This window comes from Lathamus discolor, chromosome 2, assembly GCF_037157495.1.
Source record: "Lathamus discolor isolate bLatDis1 chromosome 2, bLatDis1.hap1, whole genome shotgun sequence".
NCBI classification, from domain to species: Eukaryota; Metazoa; Chordata; class Aves; order Psittaciformes; family Psittacidae; genus Lathamus; species Lathamus discolor.
This window is the reverse complement of record NC_088885.1, coordinates 154,853,059-154,873,133: the sequence shown is the minus strand read 5'-3', so window position 1 is coordinate 154,873,133 and position 20,075 is coordinate 154,853,059. Positions and strand designations below refer to the sequence as shown.

Sequence of the window (20,075 nt, the reverse complement as noted above, 5' to 3'; positions counted from 1 at the left end):
AAATAATAAAGAGTGGAAATAACCTTGTTATGAAGCCACTAGGATTGAAGTATCTTCATGTGGTTTTGGTATCCAAGGCTGTATTGGAATCAACAGTTCTAGTCTGGACAGTGAGTGAAGCCAAGATCTTCTCAGCATCTTCTCTTAGGACCTGAATATCTTTAAGTCTATTGAGAGTTTTGATTATACGGTCACTGAAACTGGCACCTTAGGCAGTTACGTGTAGTCTCCTCAGCTTTAGGTGACTTGATCTGGAGCACCAGCCAAGCCACTGGAAATCAGTTTCCTAATGGAAGCATTTAGGGCTGTTGTGGTTTAAACACAACCACAAACCTTGTTCACTCACTCCCCCCCCCCCCCTTCTTGCCCTCCCCCTACTCCCGGAGGGACAGAGAGGAGAATCGGAAAGAATGCAACTCCCACGGGTTGAGATAAGAACAGTTTAGTAACTAAGGTATAACACAAATCACTGCTGCTACCACCAATAATAATAATGATAAAGGAAATAACAAGGGAAGAGAATACAACACCTCAGCACCAGCCAACAGATAACTTGCCCCACTCCCCCCAGCCGAGTACCGACCGATACCTCGTCCAACCCTGCAGTCCCTAGCCCTTCTGGGTCACTCCCCGTTACATCCTGGGCATGACGTGCTGTGGTATGGAATACCTCTTTGGCTAGCTTGGGTCAGGTGTCCTGTCTCTGCTTCCTCCCAGCTTCCCCTCCTTCCTGGCAGAGCATGAGGCTCAGAAAGCCCTTGGCCAGACCAAACATTTGAGCAGCAACTAAAAACATCAGCGTTATCAGCAATGTTCCCAGGCCAAAAAATTAAAACAGCACTGCACTAGCTACTAAGAAGGAGAAAAATGACTGCTACTGCTGAACCCAGGACAAGGGCTTCTTGAGATACTTCTGAACATGAGACTCATAATGAGGGAAGGCAGACATTATCATAGCGTGGCAGTATGTAGTCACTTGGTTATTTCCTGGAGGAACTGCAGCCTGTGGAAAGTTCCACACTGAATCAGGGAATGCGAAAGGAGCATGGAGTGGCAGATGGACCATTATGGAATGACTGTTAGTTCCCATTCCCATTCCCCTGTGCTGCTTGGGAAGAGAGGAGTTAGAAAGAGTTAAGGTGAGCCTGGAAAGAAGGGGGTGGTGTGTGCGGAGTTCTTGTTTCAGTGTTTGATTTTGTTTCTTTCTACTCAGTTGTGAATAAATTACATTAATTTTCCCCAAATTGAATCTTTTTTGCCTGTGATAGTAACTGGTAAGTGATCTCCCTGCTTTATCTCACTCTATTTTTCATCCTATTTTCTCCTGCTGTCCTATTGATAAGGGGGAGTGAGAGACCATGCGGGTGAGAATTTGGCCCTTAATTAAGGAAAATCCACCGCAGTCTTATACAGAAAATCTGAAAGAGGTAACCAAACAGCTATAAGTATAGTCGAATGGGCATGTAGTAAAACATATCTGCATACTGAGTGTCCCATTACACCACTGTGGCAATCATTTAATTCCACATTACTGTTATTTGGAAAAGTTTATACTGTATGCATAGTCTGAATAGATACTTTTGACAGTTAAAAATTGCATTTCATATAACTGGAATGGGAATATGAAGGATCTTAAGGCATAATTCTTGCACTTACTCTGGAATAAATCAAGAGCAATTGCATTAACTAAAAGCTCTTACAATAGCGCAAGGATGGCATAAGGCAGAGAAAGATCAAGCTGTTCAGGTATAATTGCTGTTATTTTTACTAGGTACTGCGCTTCTTTTATTTTCTTCTGTGAAAACCAATACATAAGTGGAGAGTTTTCGTGCTGAAGTTCTCACCTAAAAAAGATACTTGAAAATGTCAGAGCTCATGCTGGAATTATATTGAAGTTGGCAAGGATCTACCAGTTGGAGTAGGTAGGGTAATGTGAGCTTTCAGCTGTGAAGGACCTTGGTGCAGTTGGCTCCAAAGCGTTTTCTCTTTCTCCCCATCAAACCCATTTCTTCAGCTTTTAACCTAGCAGACACAGAGATCTGGTTACACCACTGTTACACCCCTAGCAAAGGTATTATTAGTAACTGTAAACAGTATGAGCTGTTATTTATACAGCAGTTCACAGAGAACTGGGTGTTCTGACTCTTCATTTCCACAATACAGTTGTGGTCCTCTAAGAAAATAATTCTATGAAAGTGTCTTAACGTCTTTAGGTGCTAAGCAAATATTAACAGTTATAATTTAACCTTTATTATTGTATTTAGAGTCTTAGACACAAATCAGGTCAAAAATATCTGTAAACGCTAATGAGATATGAGGAATTTATCAATAAATAGACCAAACAAAGAGTAGGAGGGAAAATGCAGCAAAAGGAGAAAGAACACCAACGTGGTATTACAGCAGGTCGGTAGGAGATCTGCAAACAGGGAGAGGTATCCTGAGCTACAGTGCATTGGATTAGGTGCTGCAGTGTGCACTGCCTCCTATTCCTCATTCATGAAAGTAGTGATGAAGGAAGCCTGGGATGAGTTTTATTACTCTGTTTAGACTGAGCTCATAATTGCAAATGTTCTAAAGTAACCAGCACTGTATGTAGCAGGCCAGTGAAATTGCTGATGTTTCCTGTCTTCGTTCACCTAACATAGTGATTACTGATGGGATAGCATATAACTAGAATACAGCTGGTTTAGATACTATTAATGCTAATATTTTCATGATACGGTAGCCTCAAAAGGGAACAGCAGAATGATAATCACTATGTACAAATTGAATTTTCCTAGATATGAGATAGCACATATCTTGTTTTCCCACTGAAGTTTCTTCTTTGTTTTTTCCACTTGTCTGATTTCAGTGCTCTTTATTGTAGATATTTCTCTATGTTTTTTTTCCCTACGTGAAGTCAAGAACTTTTCACAGTCTTTCCTCATTAGTCACACATCAGGCCCTTGTGTCCAGTCTGCCTGCTGTAAAATAGGAGGGGCCTGATTAAAATCAGTGTAAACCCACTTTAGTTAAAACTAAAAAGCAAAAGACTCAATATTTCTGAGCCTGCCCTTTCTCTTGAGCATTCCTGTTTGAGTGCAATTGCCCAGGAAGTGTTCCTAACAGAATTTTGGATTGAATTGAGTGGTCACCTGTGACATGTAATATTTAATTCTTTCCCCCCAGGTATTACCAGATAAGAGCTGGACTGAAGATCCCATCCAAGCTTCCCCACAGGCTGTTTGCTACAATTGCAAGACAGACAGGTAAGCAGGTCCCAGAGAGATGTGACATGACTGGAGGTGGAGCAGCATGGAGGAGGAGATTGTGTGTGTGGAGCAGATGAGCCTGGATTTGGATTTGGATCCAAAACTGGATTTCCCTAATAATTAGTAGCTGTTCAGCTCTCTGTTCTGGTATGAGTTTGGGCTTCAAGTTTTGGTAGTTGTGTCTATCAGAAAAACAGAGCAAATTCTCACTGTTTCATCTGCAAGCAGTCCTGCTTATACATGGCTTTCCCAGCTGACAATGGAAATAGTTAGTTTACTATTCTAAGCGATTTCTGGTTGAAAATTGTTTCAGTGTGTTGTGAGTTGACCCTTGCTAGATGTCAGCAGCCCACCAAAGCTGCTTTGTCACTCCCCCTCTTCAGATGGACAGGGAAGGGAAAATATAACAGGAGAGTATCCACCATGGGCTCCAGGGGAATCTGGGCTCCAGTGACTGAAGCACCTCCTGCCCTACTTCTGCACTGACCTTAGTGTCTGTAGGGCTGTTCCTCTCACATATTCTCACTCCTTTCTCCTGGCTGCTGTTGCATAGCAGTTTCCCCACTTCTTAAATATGTTACCCCAGAGGCGCTACCACCATCACTGATGTGCTTAGACTTGACCATCAGTGGGTCTTCCTTGCAGATGACTGGTGTTGAATCCACTGGATATGATGAAAGCTTCTGGCTGCTTCTCACAGAAGAAAACCCTGCAGCCTCCCTTCTACCAACACAAATCCAATGTAAAATATTAGCAACAGCCTTTAGAGAATAACTTCAAGAGTCCTTTTGACTGAATATTATGCATAGAGGAAATACAAATGTAGTGCAGGATTCATGAGTTCCTGAACTTTGGGGATATAATTCTTAAATCTGAGAATTTTCCAGTTTAATATTGTTCTGTGGATTACAGGTTCTTAAGTGAAATGTACTTCTCAGTCTGGAAGTCTGGTTCAATGAAAATACATTCTAATACGAAGACACATTAAAATGTGAAATGATTGGACAAATTATATTTGTATAAACTGCAAAAATTTGTACAAAAATATGAAGAAATCACCTGAAAAGTTTTCCCAGACTCAGAATGCAAATAGAGAAATATCTTTAGGAAATAAATACATAACGTAGCTCAGGTTTGGAAAACCTATTAGTATGAAAATCCCCAAAGAAGAAAGAAAATTATTTTTCATCACCTTCCAGTATAATTCACCTTAGGCATATCCAGAATCCCCTGGAGTCCCTTTTTCTCTGGAAATGTCCTCAAATTACAGTAGTTTCTGGCATAAATATTCTTGAACTGATGGAATACTCCCAGTATGAAGATAGCTACAATTCTACTTTCTATGGGTAAAAAAACCCTCAAGAACTTACAGTGAATCCCCCAAAACTACTCATATTCTGCATTGGACCAGGCATGGCTGCATTATTTAAGGAAGAAACTCAGTGACTTTCTGTGTTTACTTTTCACTCAGATTAGTATTTTCTTAAGTGTTTCTTCTTCTTTCACCCTTGTTAGAAGCAATTCATGTAAAAGCATGGGCAGGAGAGAGGCAAGACAGGCTGTGTGGTTACAGAATTAGTAACTGACTTTCATAGTGCTAATGCAATCCAGACTCAAGTCTAATAGCTTCATAGGGCATCAAGATGTGGGTATTTAAGCTGTTAAGGGTTTAAACAGTTTTTCCTTGGCTATTTTCACAAGTACTTCCTAATTGATTTCATAGGTCTGCAAGAGTCTTAATGGGTCTGAACTTGAAGGCAAACACTCCATAATGTTCTTTTCGTTCTCATGCCACTGATCTCTCTCAGTATCGAGATAGCTGGGATGGAACTAATTGAATTGTTGTGCATGTTTCAGTAAGACTTGCCTATTAAAGTTGTATTGTAAGAAAACAAGGGTGTTAGTGAATAAACTCCTTCCTTAGCAATGAGAGTGAATGCAAAATAGGTGGGATTCATGAGTTAGGTTTAAAGGAAATGTTTTTTATATTTTCCTTATCAGGTTCATAGGATTAATCTGTAAGAACTGGAAGATATTTTGAAAACAATTATGTAATTTTATAAAGTAATATCTGTGAATATAGATAGTAACGAAATATATAAAATATGGAAAGATATAAAATAAAGAAGAGGCAGTATTTATCTTCCAGTGCATGTGGCCTTTTCTTTTTATTAAATATTGCAGGATTTATGATAAAACCATGGGAGCTGACAGCATTAGCAATGTTTGCTTCCTACTAGTTGCTTTCAGCAACAGAGACCAAACCCCGTCATTCTGTTGGTGGTTGCCAGCCAAATCTGCCCAACAAAGACTCCATCTATGATACAGGACCAACAGGGTATACAGGAGGCCTTGACAACCTACTACAGGGTCCACATGTTGGCCGTGTTCTATCTACACTGTGGGAAGAGAATGGGCTATGTGCTACAGTTGAAGCAAAGGGAAGACGTTCTGGAGCCAAGGAGCTCCTCTGATTTGATCACTTAGTTAATCAAGGCTGCACATTAGCTTATATTGATTCAGGTTGCATGAACATATGCATGCTGTACATATGTATACGCATACATATATATTCATAAAAAATATACATTTCATTCATACTACTACACATTTTTAGCAAGGTAGCTTTCCTAAAGACTTTCTCAACAATGAAAAGAAGAGAAAGAACGAGGCTTGTCCCGCAAAGTCTTTAATTGCTCTCATTCAGGTTTAAACCCCTCATGAAATTTAGCTTCCTGTCTTTGAATAGATACCATGACTGATGCAGCCTGCTTTTGGGTCATAAAGAGCAAATGATGCTCTCCACTTCCTCTTGTGTATCTCATAACGGCACATACTTCGTTGGCCTCAGCATTGGTTCTGCAAGGCTGAGCAAATGCAGAAATATCTTAAAGCTGAATGCCAGCAAGGCCTTCCTGAGTGAATTTATGGGACTTTTACATATGCCACCATGTGATGGTGTCCACCTGCAGCATATGGTGGGCTGAATCTACGTGACTTAAGCACAAACAGCTAAAGGAACAGGGAAAGAGAATATGCCACCTCACAGCTGCACACCTCACAGTTGCACATTTGTATAATTATCTTATTGGCTGAGTTGTTTTATTATCCACTAAGTGCCTTCAGTAAGTTTTCAGGTTTCAGCTCTTCTGTATTTTGGAACTATTTTTAGAATTCATAGAAGTTATGATTCATTGATTTCCAGGTTATAGAGACTAGATAAAAGAGTTCAGGAGCTTAAAAACATATCTTTAAAATATTTTTATTTTAAAGTTAACCCATTGATTAAAAGTCACTGATTAAAACACTGTGAGAATAACACTGGTCAGAAATAGTTACGATTAGCTGTTTTAACTTGGTTTCCTACCCCACCTGAAAGAATGGGAAATGCTGGAGACCAGGAGAGCAGTATAAATGAGAATTACTTAAGGAAGATGGTATGCATGAGATGAATCTTAGCAGTGTATCTATAAAGAATATGAGAATAGATTACACTGTTGAAGATGCCAGCTAAATCAAATCTCTGGAAAAGTACACATTTTCATTTCCTCTGCAGTGTTTCGCACTAATCTACACACCTCCTGTAAGCATTGCTGCTGAGAGAGAATTATTCTTTATTAGTGGAAGTTGCAGTCAGGTTTTTTTTTAAATGTTCTGGTTTTAGACCCACTATGCCTCATTCTCATGTACTGCAACCACGGAAAGCTGCTCGCCCATCTGCTTGCCTAGCTGTTTACCTTACAGGCCAAGGAAACTGTTTTTGTGGTGAATATTAACTAAAGAAATTACTCAGGACTTTGATTTCTGTTCAGATTTCTTTTGTTTCTCTCATCCAGATGTACCACATTGTCAGTTTTCAAAACTTTTCAAATAGACAGGTATTTCTGAAAACTTGGCCTGAAAATCTAATTACAAGCAATATGAAGTATTTAAGGAAAAATATTACCTGCTAGTTTACTCCTTATTAGATTGTAGCAGTGCTCCATCTCATTCTAGTCAATTAAATTGGGTTATTGTCTATAAGTACAGAAGCTCAATGACAGCTGAGGAATGCAGATCTTCCTTAATATATCTCACATAAGTCTAGGGAGATAAGATGTAATACGTATTCCAGATAAGTCAAGAAAAAGTACCCATGACTGCCATTACACATTAACTCTTTTGACTGGTAAAGTAGAGGTGCTTCATGTACACATAGCTTGATGATTTTTCATAAAATGGAATTATTTGACAGTAAGTGACAAGAAAAAAAAGCATAATTTAAATTGTGACACAGGAAAGTAGGAGAAAAAGAATAACGCAGTGGCCTATGTCTGCCTTCTCTTATAAATTAAATGTTGATTTGTGGCTACCTTGCACCTAAGACCTAATTTAAGGGGCTATTTGTATTTCTGATATGTGCCTTAATGGTTTGTGTTTGTTTTTAATAAGCAATTAGTGATTCTAGTCTCTATTAGGGGGTGTTTCAGTGTTTCAATATCTCAAAGAAGTTCCAAGGTGAAGGAATTCTACTAAGATTATTCAAGAAATACCTTTTCTTGTAAATGGATTCTTGACTTAGTCAAAACAAGCATTTGCAGTTGGTTGCTCATTAGAGCAAGAAGAAAGAGACCCATACTTGTGGAACAGTATGAAATTGCAGTCATTAGTTTCAATAACTTTTTGAAACGTAATTTCTACCTCCATTAAGTGAGGACAAGTTTACTGATTTTGAAGTATGAGAAAAGGGGGAAGGTGAGAGATATATGCTTTAACAAACCCATGAGTTTGTTTTAAAAGATTATTAAAGTAATCTGAAAATAAATATGCATTTTATGTATAAAATAAAACATACCTGAAAAATACAAATTATATCTAGAGAGGACCTTCTGTGAGAGAAGTTATTTTACAGATGAGTTGTCTTAGGGAACCTCGTTAGCTGTGAGATCAAGATGGTCGGGCATTTTAAGAATTTTTAATCCACAATTTAAGTGTTCTTTTTTGGAATACCTATTCTATGATATTCCAAGAGAGAAGAAGAACGAAACCAAAGAAAAAGATGAAAAGCAGTAAACTGAAGATATCTCTGACTCTCTCAGTCAAGGCTTTTTCATAGGCTGAAGGAATGGAAGCTGGAAATATATATTTGTGGCTGGGAGATTTTCCATTGCAGACCCTGAACTATGCAGGACCCCTTCGCTTCTCCCCTCCAGAAGCGTGGGCAGATCATGCAGGTGGCGGTGGGGTAAGCAACGGTTTTGGAGATGCAGAGCAGCATCACATCTCAAAATTGAGACCTTGTCAGTGGAGGAGGCAAGAGCTATGAAGGGCCTCTAAGCACCAACACGTGATGCAAGTCTCTTCCTCTAGCAGTGAGTCTGAGACACAAAACTTTTTCATCAGTGGCCACCTGAAAGTCTGGCAGAAACAGGGTCCAGTTGTTCAGAAGCAGTGCGCCAATGCAGTATTTCTGCTGCTTGAGGCCAAGAATGACCTTCAGCTCTGTAGTTAAATAGGCCATACAGCTTTTTCAGACCTATCATTCCAGTATGGTTTGGCCTTCACAGAGCTCTCTTCTTTTACAGGTTTACTTACATGTCTTTGATTTCCCCACACAGTGATCCTTGCCGCCTTCAGTCTAATGTACAGTTTGGTCTTGTAATTTACACTAATTCAGTAGGTAAATTACATCCAGACAACTGTTTCTTCCTGCTCTGCACTGATGAAAATATATGTGGTGTCCTATTGTGATGTTCCACACTTTACTCAGGCAATTCTCTCATCTGAATGAATCTTTGGAATAAATATATAGTGTCAGCTACAGAGTTAGGTAACAAAACAAATGGATATTTGCTCACTTAAGTTTCCAAAGCACAGGATTATTTTCAGACATGAATTCTCTAACTGAACAAGGTTCTTAAGGGAACTGGTAATGAATTTGGAAAAAGAAATAAACATTACAAAAAGCATAGATTATGTTTATTTTGACAAAACATTATATATTTGAGAAAGCAAAGACAAAACTTACTGCTGGTCTGAAGTGGAGCAGCTATTCCATCATCTCGTATTTCAGTATGTCTGAGCTTAGTAAGTCATTAGCTTATAGACTAATAGAGTGCTAAGTGACTGCACTTATGTTAGGGTCTTTCATACAAGGAAATTAATAGGACATCTTGCTTTTTAGCATCACTGAATCTATGTTTTGGTGGAGAGGTGTTTTATGTAATTCTTTCCATGAGGCTAATTCAAAATGTGAAAAGGCAAGGTTAAGATACAGGATTCATCTCAAAAAGGTACAGCTTTAATCAAAAGTCGCGCTGAGAGAGAAAACATTTCTGAACTTTGTCTTCTTTAGAATTTATTTAAACTAAATATAACATCTGCATTTATTCTAAATATGTATGTGCTAAACATAGTATTTCAAAACTAAAACAAGTCTCTTCAAACATTTAAATAGGAAAATGATGATGCATTGAAAGAATTTGTGCCTAAAAAATGTTGTCTTTGCACTTTCAAAGCAGGCTGATTTTAGCTCAATTGTAAAAATGGAGTGTCCGCATGAGTACTCCTTTGCTAAAGAATGTGTATTTTTCAGACTTCAGCAACCGAGTTTTCAAGGCTTCTAAAAAGCAGATATAGAATTCAGTGCATGTAGATAAATGTGGCAGGTTCAACCCTGATTCATTGCCCTTAGAGTCTACATTTTCAGAAGTCACTGATTATTTGTATTGTTTCAGTCTTCTTTTTTTTTTTTTTTCCTTTTTCTTTTTTCCTTAGCCTGAAACAGTAAAGTTTCAGCAGAAAGATACTTCTGAAACAGGGATGTCAAAATGGGCTAACTAAATAACCTAACACAGCTTCAAATCTGCAATAAGTTACAATATTTCTTGTTCACTGAGTGCCAAAAAAAGGCGCAGTTGCATTAAAAAATGTATCGTTTGTGACAAATCATTAAAATCTTTACAGTCAGCTGTTAGAACTAGTATATATCGATTTTGTATAGAACACAGGAGACATATGAAACACATGAGTGTTTCATGGAATCATAGGATCGTTTTAGGCTGGAAAAGACCTTTAAAATCATTGAGTCCTATCATAAATCTAACATTGTCAAGCCCACCGTTAAATCATATTTAGCATGCAGCATGACTGTAGCCATGTGTTAGAGGGATTCAAGTAAGAAGCTTGTTCGACCAAGATGACATTCTTGGTCACATCAGCCTCTTCATAGTTTTACCTTCAGATTTAGCAGGTCATTCTGAATTGAAGGTTTTGCTACCCAGCTGAGGTGATGAATACAAAGTCTCACCAGTCATCTGAGCTGAAAGACACTGGGGTCTTAAGTAGTATTAACTAAATGGCTACAGTTTCAGGAAGGTGCAACTGTATTTCTGTATGGGGACCACAAGTATTTCTAAGCCTGTCTTTAAAAATACTTATGGATGGTAGATTATTTCCCAATGTTCTGCTAGGCAAATCATTACAGATATGTCACAGGGAGTGGTGGCTTCTTGAGAGAGTATAGGTCATTAGGATGTCTTAGTAACCATGGGACACAGAAGATCATAGAAAAATTAAGAGTCAAATATTCTGAGATCTATAGATGAGAGTTCCAGTGTAAGAAGCAGACATTCATTTGTTGAGACACGCACATATATATAACAGCTCCAGATAAAGTGGTTCTTTCCTGGGAAGGGTATCTTACATGATTCATATACAAGCTTTCTAACGAAACTTGTTTCTCCAAGTTTTCTGTACTAGCAGGAAACAGTTGTCTTGTAATGATGTGTTAGGCTGTATTCTAAGGGCAGGCAATAAATCATAAGTAGCCTGAGTTATAGCTGTAAGATGGAAGAAGCGCTGTAAATCTGTGACTAAGGGTAAAAATTATCTTATCTAACTGCTGATGTCTATGCTGTGGGTGTCTCCACCTAAGCTAATCAGTCTCTCTTTATAGTCAAAGGAGAGAAAAATGTAGTTTGATGGAGTAATTTAACATGTCTATTTTAAGATGAGGCGAATCACACCTATTTCTGTTCGTTTACTATAAAAGAATTTACAGGAACTTTTGCAGAGAGGGACATTCCCATTGTGCTTGTAAATCAGCTGGCACAAAAAGGCTGTGATTTCACTTTGTGCCTTCATGTGTGTGTGCAAATTAGACATGTAATAGTGAAGAGTAGAAAAGGTGACAAGGTCAACAGATAGAGCAAATGGTAAGCTTGTCTTTTGCAGCAGATAATCAAAGATGATAGCTTGATTCAGGAGTTTGCATAATGCTTTCAAATGGTTTCTCAGGGTAAAAATAAAAGAGCTAGGAGATGACTTCAGTGAGAGAACAACTTTCTTATTTTTTTCTCTATTAACAGGAAAAAAAGACTTTCCTTTTGGAATGGCACAATGATCTATTAATTGAAAAGGAATTGTGGAAGTGATGTAGTTTGTTTGTTTATATTTTGCAAGACTAAAACTATGGTTACATTTTCACCATAGATGAATGAATATAGATGGACCATAGATGGAGATTGATGGGCAAAGAATAAACTAGGAAATAAAAGCCAGGCTTTAATTTTGTTGGACCAGGAACTGACCTTTGGTTCAGCTATTAGCAGATCTCTAGGACCTTACTTTGTGGTCACTAGCTCTGAAGCATAATATTATGTATTAGACATAACCATAACTTGGAAAAAAATGAAAGAATTTTCTGTGCATTCAAGTGTACGTGTGCACCTTTCAGAAGAGTTTGCCTAAATGACTATTCTAGCCAAGGAGTGCTGGTTGGTTTAATTGCCCATCAATAACACTGACAGGGAATCAAAATGAAAATCCCGTGGCCTACAGATTAAAACAGGGAACATAGAGAGCAGGACAAATTGTGTGTCCTTGTGTTTGTCTTATCTGTAAAATGGTGGCACAGCTTCAAAGATACAAATACATGCTTAACATCATAACCTTCAAATATATAAGATAAACAACAAGAATCCAAATAACTACAGAGATATACCCTCTAGCTGATGATTGAAAAATCTCCCACCAACAGAAAACTTATGTCCCGAGTAGAATAAAGATGTCACAATGAGAGGGAAAAGTTCTGGGGATTTTTTCATAGATTCTTTTCTGCTCAAAAGGAATCATTTTTTTATAGCTAGTCTGATACCCTCTGAACCTAAGCCATAAAACTTTAGCTAGTGTTTTGTGCACAAAGCACAGCTCTGGTGTTTAAACTGTGGCATAACTTTGTAGAAGGATGTTCAATGTTTATTTTTAAGAGAAAATGGTGTTTTGGGGGCATTGCTCTCAGGTTTGGTTTGGTTTTTTTTGTTGTTGTTTTCATTTCCACTCGAGAGAAAGGATTAGCCTTCTTTCTGTTGATAACTTTTTACAGTAGAAACAAGCAGAATAGCCATTGCCTTTCTAGCAGCTGTAATTAGAGACATCTGATATCTCCTTCTCTTGTAGTTTTAGTTAGCCTTCATCTTCTTTGTGTTATCTTTATTGCTGAAAGAAACTACAGAAAATCAGATTCAATATCTGTTAAATAGGGCTTTGATCAACATAATCTATTGAAAGATGTCCTTGCCCATAGCAGAGGGCTTTGGAACCAGGTGAACTTCAAAGATCCCTTCCATCCCAAGCTATCCTCTCATTCTACGATTTTTAGTATGAATTATCATGACCAGCATGAACAAAGAGTATGGATTTGAATGCAGCAATGTCAATTTTATTCTTACAGTTGCCTTATATACCCATTAAGTGTGAGAAGAAATGAGTGAATAAATCAGTCCATTTAGGTATAAGCACTTTTGCTGGACTGAGATTGCCCTTTAAATGTTTACATTTCATTTTGATCTTAAGCTGGGATGAGATGGTATGTGTGTGATGGTATGAGGCACAGATGGGATGTGTGTGGTTGTATAAATCCATGCCTAGTGTCAAATCGCTTTCTCACTGATTATGTGTGTACTGCCCTTAAAGGAAGGTCTCACTGAGTATGTCCTCTCATATCTTTCAGTCTCCCATCTGCAGCAGGACCTTTGAAACGTGCTGTAGGCAGCTTATCCAGCAGTACCTAGCAAGCTACTACAACAGTGTCCATGATGCACTGATCAGTTTTGGCATTGGACCATATGTCCCAGTGTGAAAACGTTGATTTTGCTTTAGGCTTTGCTTGGCAGCATCTGTTTGTATGGAGAGTGAACCTGCTTTGAACAGCAGTCTTGAACTGTTTGCTGCCTACAAAGCCTGTTCGTATTCTCTCTGACAAAAGGTTGAGGAGGAGTCATGAAATTGTGTTACTCATATTTAGTTTGAAGAAACTTCTTTCAGCATTTATTGCTTTTACAAGAGGAACTCAGTTGGAAGTATAGTGTAGAGAAGAACCTTGTGTTACTGACATTTCAATTGGTTAAACAAAGAAAGGACACAGAAATTAAATTGTGGCACATATGGATGGTAACCAAGGGATATGTCCAGTACCCCACAACCAATGTAGACATTCAAGCCAGTCAATACAAGAAACAAAACCTCAGGACAGAGCTTAACAGATACAAACCCCCCTGATTGTCTGTAGCATTGAGCTGAGCTGAAGTTATAAATGTCCCTGTATGGTATATGATAGTTGGATTATTTGTGAGGATCCAGGAAGATTTACTGGGCCTTAGTTCCTATGATGTCTGGGCTCATTTTTCCGGCTCTGATCTTGAGCAGTCAGCCTCCTTCTGTTTTAATTTCCCCATATGTGTAATGGGGTTAATTGTATCTGTATCATAAGGTTATTGTGAACCTTAATTACTTAATAAAAGGAACTTTGATATTTTTGGGTATGTGACAGTGTAGGAGAGCACAGAATTATTTATGGTCTTGAAACTTCGGGTGGTTCACATTTTTGAGAGTAATACAGTGGATCCAAAGAGGGAAATGTTTGACCTACTATTTCTACCACACACTGCATAATGAGTTGTAATAACAGTAATCTGGGAATCTGTTAATGTAATTAAAACCACTGACTTTTCTTCTAGGTGGGAGGTTTTTGAATATGGCTTGTGTCCTAAATGGAAGTATGCTGTAACAGCATCATCGCTGCTGTACCACATCCAAAATTAAGAGCATAATTCTGCTCATTAAAACATTTGTCCCACATCTCTACACATTAACCTGCCAGAAATAACTAATACGCATTTAGAAAATCTGCAGAATGGACCAGCTTCTGCTTTTCATCATCTGAATACAGCCAGTGGCTCTGTAGTATCATCAGTTCCATAGTCCTTCATGGCAAGAAACAAAGGTTAGTTTGGTGGAAGGTGCTGGCCCTCAGCACTCTAGTGTAGGTGGCACAGTAAGGAAGTGGAGGAGTGTCTAGGTCTGGGGTTTTAATTATGTACAAAGGAAAATAGAAACCTACTTCTGGCATTTCACAACACGGACTCAAGTTGATGCAGAGACTCAAATTGATGCAGAGACTCAAATCCTTGTTTATTACCACCAAGCCCTTTTTATTCCCTTTTTCGGTTCTTTCCCAATCTGCACATACATACAATGCTCAATCTCACTGGCCACTGTGAAACTCTCTAGGTAAATAGTCCAATCACAATGTTGCAGACCATCTCACAACCCCCACATCCTCCAACTGAGATTCCGGCCACAACTACATCCTGGCCCATCCTCCCAAGGCTTTCTGGTTTACCTTCCCTGTCCTTCAAGGTTCCAACTCATTGCCCCAGGGCTTGTCAAGCACCAAGGCCTCAGAGCTCATTCCCAAACTCTTTTTCATGCAAATCTTACCACCTTATCACTCCCCACACCTATTTATTTAATAATTTAACAAGATTAATACAACAATGTATATGGAGGAAAACACGTATCTATGTCTTCAGAAGCAGCAGAGGAAACCTATGAAAAATGTGGAGAAAAAGAACTATTTCATTATAAGTACCTCAGATACATTGGTTAATGAGTTTTGGTATTTATTCAGCAACAGCTACTAGGTCTTATCACTTCGGAAAAGCACTTTTCATCTGCACATCTCAGCATGCCTTATGACTGTGAGTTAACTCAGCTTTAAGGCCAAGTTCTTGTGAGGCAAAATAAGAGTTTGTGTCTGTACTGTGAATCACAAAAACATATTGAATATCTTTAGCATAGCTCTGACCTGGTACATTCTGTGACCTAATACAACACCTTCCCTAAAATAACTTGCCTCCTGAGAGCAGCATATTCGTGGTGAAAGTTTCTTCATCAGCACATTGTACATTATTCATCCTGGCTCTTGCTCTGATAGAGGTTTGCTGGCTGTTATCTCAGCTGTATGTGCAGTATGCTCTGTTGTGTAGTTACTGGTATTGTGTCAGTGTTGAAGGCCAGGTTGGATGGGGCTTTGAGCAACCTGGTCAAGTGGGAGGTGTCCCTGCCCATCACAAGGGGGTTGGAACTAGGGGATTTTAAGGTCCTTTCTCTAAACAGTCTGTGATTCTATGATTCTATAATGTCAGGTTTCTTCAAATAATTTTCACAAAAAAAAAAACCTACCCAAAATCTGCACAGATATAGGCCAAAAATTCTGTGGGTTTTTTTCTGCAGTTCAGGAGCTGGAAAAAAGTATAACTTGAGACCACGTTTTATGCATGGAAATAGTTGGAAGTGCTAAGTGAGGCATTTCAATGCAACTCTCCCTAAACTTCCTCTCTTTCCACTGTTTCTGAACAGTAATGCCACTGCTGTGAAGGTGAGGGCCTTATGCAAATGTAGCCTAATGTTGTGCTGAGAGTACTTCCACACCTGGTGACTAATATCATCTATGATCTCCTGGATTTGTCTGTTTATGTCTATCCATCTATATCTTTCATCTTTAAAAACCACTTAGATAAATATATATCATATATCACTTTGCTTTGGATTTGAGTTTTGCGTATGTCTACAGTTTCTACCTTGCCCCTGATATGGTTGAATCATCTCTTCCATCTATTCTGGTCTTGGCATTGGACTTCAACTCACAGTCTCAGGAAGAGAAAAGGGAGTTTCTCACATGGTCTTAATATTAATTATAGACTTGAGTAGTCTCAGAGTCACATGGAGTAGTCTAATATTATAGCACAAGTTTCCTTCATACGTAACACTGGAGGGACTTAATTCCACATATCTGAAGCATGAATTTTAGGTTATAAGCTTTCTTTCTGCTCTTAGGTCTTGATTTCTCTTAACTGGTCATAAGAAAAAAAGCAACTTAAATTAATTGCTTGCCTTTTCTGTGACTAAAATGAGACATGACAGATCTTGTCCTGAAAGTTTTATTCAGGGCTAGTGGCTGCAACTCAGTGGTAGTACTGGAATGACTTGGATCTAGGAAGCCTCATTAGTAGGCTCTATTCTAAGTCGTATGTGGAAGTTAGAATTTGAGTTTTCACCATGTAACCTACTCAGAAATATCAAAGTTTAATTCCCTTCCTTTTAAGTAGTAGGAAACAGTGTAATAACACCTACCGTATCCTGAGCTGCGTCAGAAGAAGTGTGACCAGCAGGCTGAAGGAGGTGACGCTGTCCCTCTATTCTGCTCTGGTGAGACCTCACTTGGAGCACTGTGTGCAGTTCTGGTGTCCTCAACATAAGAAGGATATAGAGCTGCTGGAACAAGTCCAGAGGAAGCCACGAGGATGATCAGGGGCTGGATCACCTCCCATATGAAGATAGGCTGAGAAAGTTGGGGTTCTTCAGCCTGGAAAAGAGAAGGCTGCGTGGAGACCTCATAGCAGCCTTCCAGTATCTGAAGGGGGCCTATAAGGATGCTGCAGAGGGACTTGTTATTAGGGACTGTAGTGATAGTACAAGGGGTAACAGGTTCAAACTTCCACAGGGGAAGTTCAGGTTAGATATAAGGAAGAAGTTCTTTACTGTGAGGGTAGTGAGGCCCTGGAACAGGTTGCCCGGAGAAGTGGTAAATGCTCCATCCCTGGAGGTTTTCAAGGTGAGCTTGGACAGAGACTTGAGTAACATGATCTAGTGTGAGGTTCCCTGCCCATGATAGGGGGTTGGAACTGGATGACCTTAAGATGATCCTTTCCAATCCAAACCATTCTATGATTCCATGAACACCATTTGACCACTAATAAAGTAGCTGTTATATTTGTGGGAGGTTGAAAAATCTCTTGAAGAAGTAACACAATAAGAACCTCTGTGCTACAAGAAACAATAATATTTGATTAAAATTACACTCATCTGAGCTCAGAGTCCCAAGATTTAGATTATAAAAGCCTACAAAGGACCTCTGACAGGAACCAAGCAATTACCATGTGCTTTCATACTAGTGCAAGACACAGGAAACAAAAGCAGAGATCTATGTTTCTATAATGAATTTTGTTTGTTTGTGGATCATAATAGGAAGCTGGGGATTTTTTTTTTTTAATTATTTTTCTGAATTTCATTTCAGGTTTTAATAAAAACAAATTGAACTGCAAATTTTTGCATCTTTTGATTTCCAGTAACAAAAGTTTCTACAATATCAGGAACAGAAAGTATAGGGAGTCTAGACTGCCAGTGAACTGCGAGATCTGGTTGCAATTTCCTACTCTCCAACAGACTTTCTCTCCACTATTATACAAGACACTTAGATTCAGATCTTCAAAGTCCCTCAAAGACCCAATTTACATTGGCTTACATTGAATACTCCTGAGGAGAAGAGCCCAAGTCATGCTCTGCCTCAGGTTCTCAACTGTAAATGAGTGAATAGTATCTACAATCAGCACTGTGAGGGATAAAGCAGGGGAAGAACTCACTGTGAGGATGTGGCGAAGGCCATAAAAATGTTCACATGATGGACTGCCTCTAAGCTATTCAAACAACTGGAAGGCTTTCATGTTATACCAAATAGATTTAATCTAGAATGTTGCTCACTGTTTATATTGCACAGTGCCTGGTTTTGGCAGTAGTTAACTGCAACAGGAAACTGAGTGACAACACAATGAAGTAAACTTAGAACAATATCATCTGGAGGTGGGTTTTCATCCATTTACTGTTGTCTTTTTCGGGTAAAGAGGAAAGCCCATGTAAAAATGTCTTTCAAAAACCCCAATATTTTAGTTTGGGTATCCATCTCTTTTCTGAGACTGAAAGTTATTTAATGATTTTCATCTTTTTAATCATGAGCTGAGAGGAATCAGTGGAAGTTATCAGGAACTTTACCTTCATTTAGATAATTGCTACGTGGAATGGGAAATTTGCTTATGCACGGAAGGAATCTGAGGCTCATTAGTGATGAGCATCTTCAACAAAGTGTGCTCCCTGACAGAGTGTTCAGTTGCACGATGTGGGTGGTCTTATGGGGTACATTTCACATTAGCCAGCCAATTAGTGAAAACACAAGTGAATTGAACTGAATGTAGCATTTGCTTGTGTGTGTGAGGTTGCTTGCATCTGTGAGGTTGCTTGCAGAGTGATTGCAAACAAAAGCCTGATGACTATGCTCATACAGTGAAACAAAATGGTGAGTACAAACTCAGGGAAGTATAGGAAGAGGTACTTCTGTTTCATACAGTGTGATCACCATTTACTAAATATGTGCTCCATAATGTGAGTTGTGATGTAGAATATAATCATGGATAAAGAGGATAAAACCCCTCCCTTATTCTTAAAGCCTTTATGTCTGTTAGCAGCCTGGAGAAAAAGGGGAATGCAGACACCTGAGGTAGCCAACCTATTCCTGCAAAGAAGTTTGGATTCACTTAATCTCTTGATTCAAGTGGCTGATCCATTGCTAGGGAAAGGATAAGCAATATGTTTGTGGTGTTTTTGTACAAGCAAGTAATTATCAAATTCCATCCTATTTCCATAAAAGAACTCAAGAAGGAGCAATGCTTCCATGGGGATTAGTCATAGGGCTCACATACTTTGTGGTTCACTGAAAACCTTATTCTCCTCTGACCCAGACCTCACATTGAAGGAGACTGATTTTGATATCACTCTAAATACTGTTGAACATAGACCAAAGGGACAGCAGCAGCATCCTTCATTTAAAAGAGCAAAGGTTGAGTTAAACAAGTGAAAAGCTGAAGGATGAATTAAAGATGTGACTGGATGACTTGATCAAAGTGTCTTTTATTCACCAAATGATCAGGGACTTCCTGTTGAGGGTTTTGTGACAATCTGAGTACAAGGTAGATATTAGTATATGAAACAGAACTGAAAGGGAGCAGCATGAAGGTAAAAGCAATCCTCAGCTTGGAAGAGGTTGGTTTTACAAAACACCTTGATAGTTTGCAGCAGAAAAGAAACAAAACCACTCCAGGCAGGGATTACTCCATAAAGCCTGCAGGCTTGAGTTGAAAACCATTATTTTTTCATATATTTTGAGAGAGTTTCCAGAATTTAAACAGGAGAAGTTTAGATTGGGTATAAGGAAGAAATTCTTTACTGTAAGGGTAGTGAGGCACTGGAATGGGTTGCCCAGGAAAGTTGTGAATGCTCCATCCCTGGCAGTGTTCAAGGCCAGGTTAGACAGAGACTCGGGTGACATGGTTTAGTGTGAGGTGTCCCTGTCCATAGCAGGGCGGTTGGAACTAGATGATCTTAAGGCCCTTTCCAACCCTAACTATCCTATGATTCTATGATTCTAAATGACCCAATGGTAATTGACTCAACAACGTTCTCAAGAAGGAAAAGAACATCTGCACTGAAGAAAGATCTGCCCTTCCAACACAAGCTCTCTTCAGAGGTGCTGACACAGCTTTAGATGCAATTTGTTTGAAACTGATACTTCTATTTCTTTACCTGGTAGTGTACCTTCTAAAAAAGACATTGAAGTTGCCTTAAAAGTATGAAGGAAAACTAGTTGACTTTGAGTAATTTAAGCCAGAGAAA

The 20,075-nt window shown here is 38.8% G+C and overlaps 1 protein-coding gene across 1 annotated transcript in view; it reads left to right on the top strand.

Annotated features, from left to right (window-relative positions):
* The window catches only part of FAM135B (family with sequence similarity 135 member B), a 153,047-nt gene that overhangs the window by 26,251 nt on the left and 106,721 nt on the right, over positions 1-20,075 (top strand). The window contains exon 2 of the mRNA XM_065669446.1: positions 3,169-3,248. Coding sequence (XP_065525518.1) covers positions 3,169-3,248 — 80 coding nt within the window. The remainder of the gene's footprint in view (positions 1-3,168; positions 3,249-20,075) is intronic.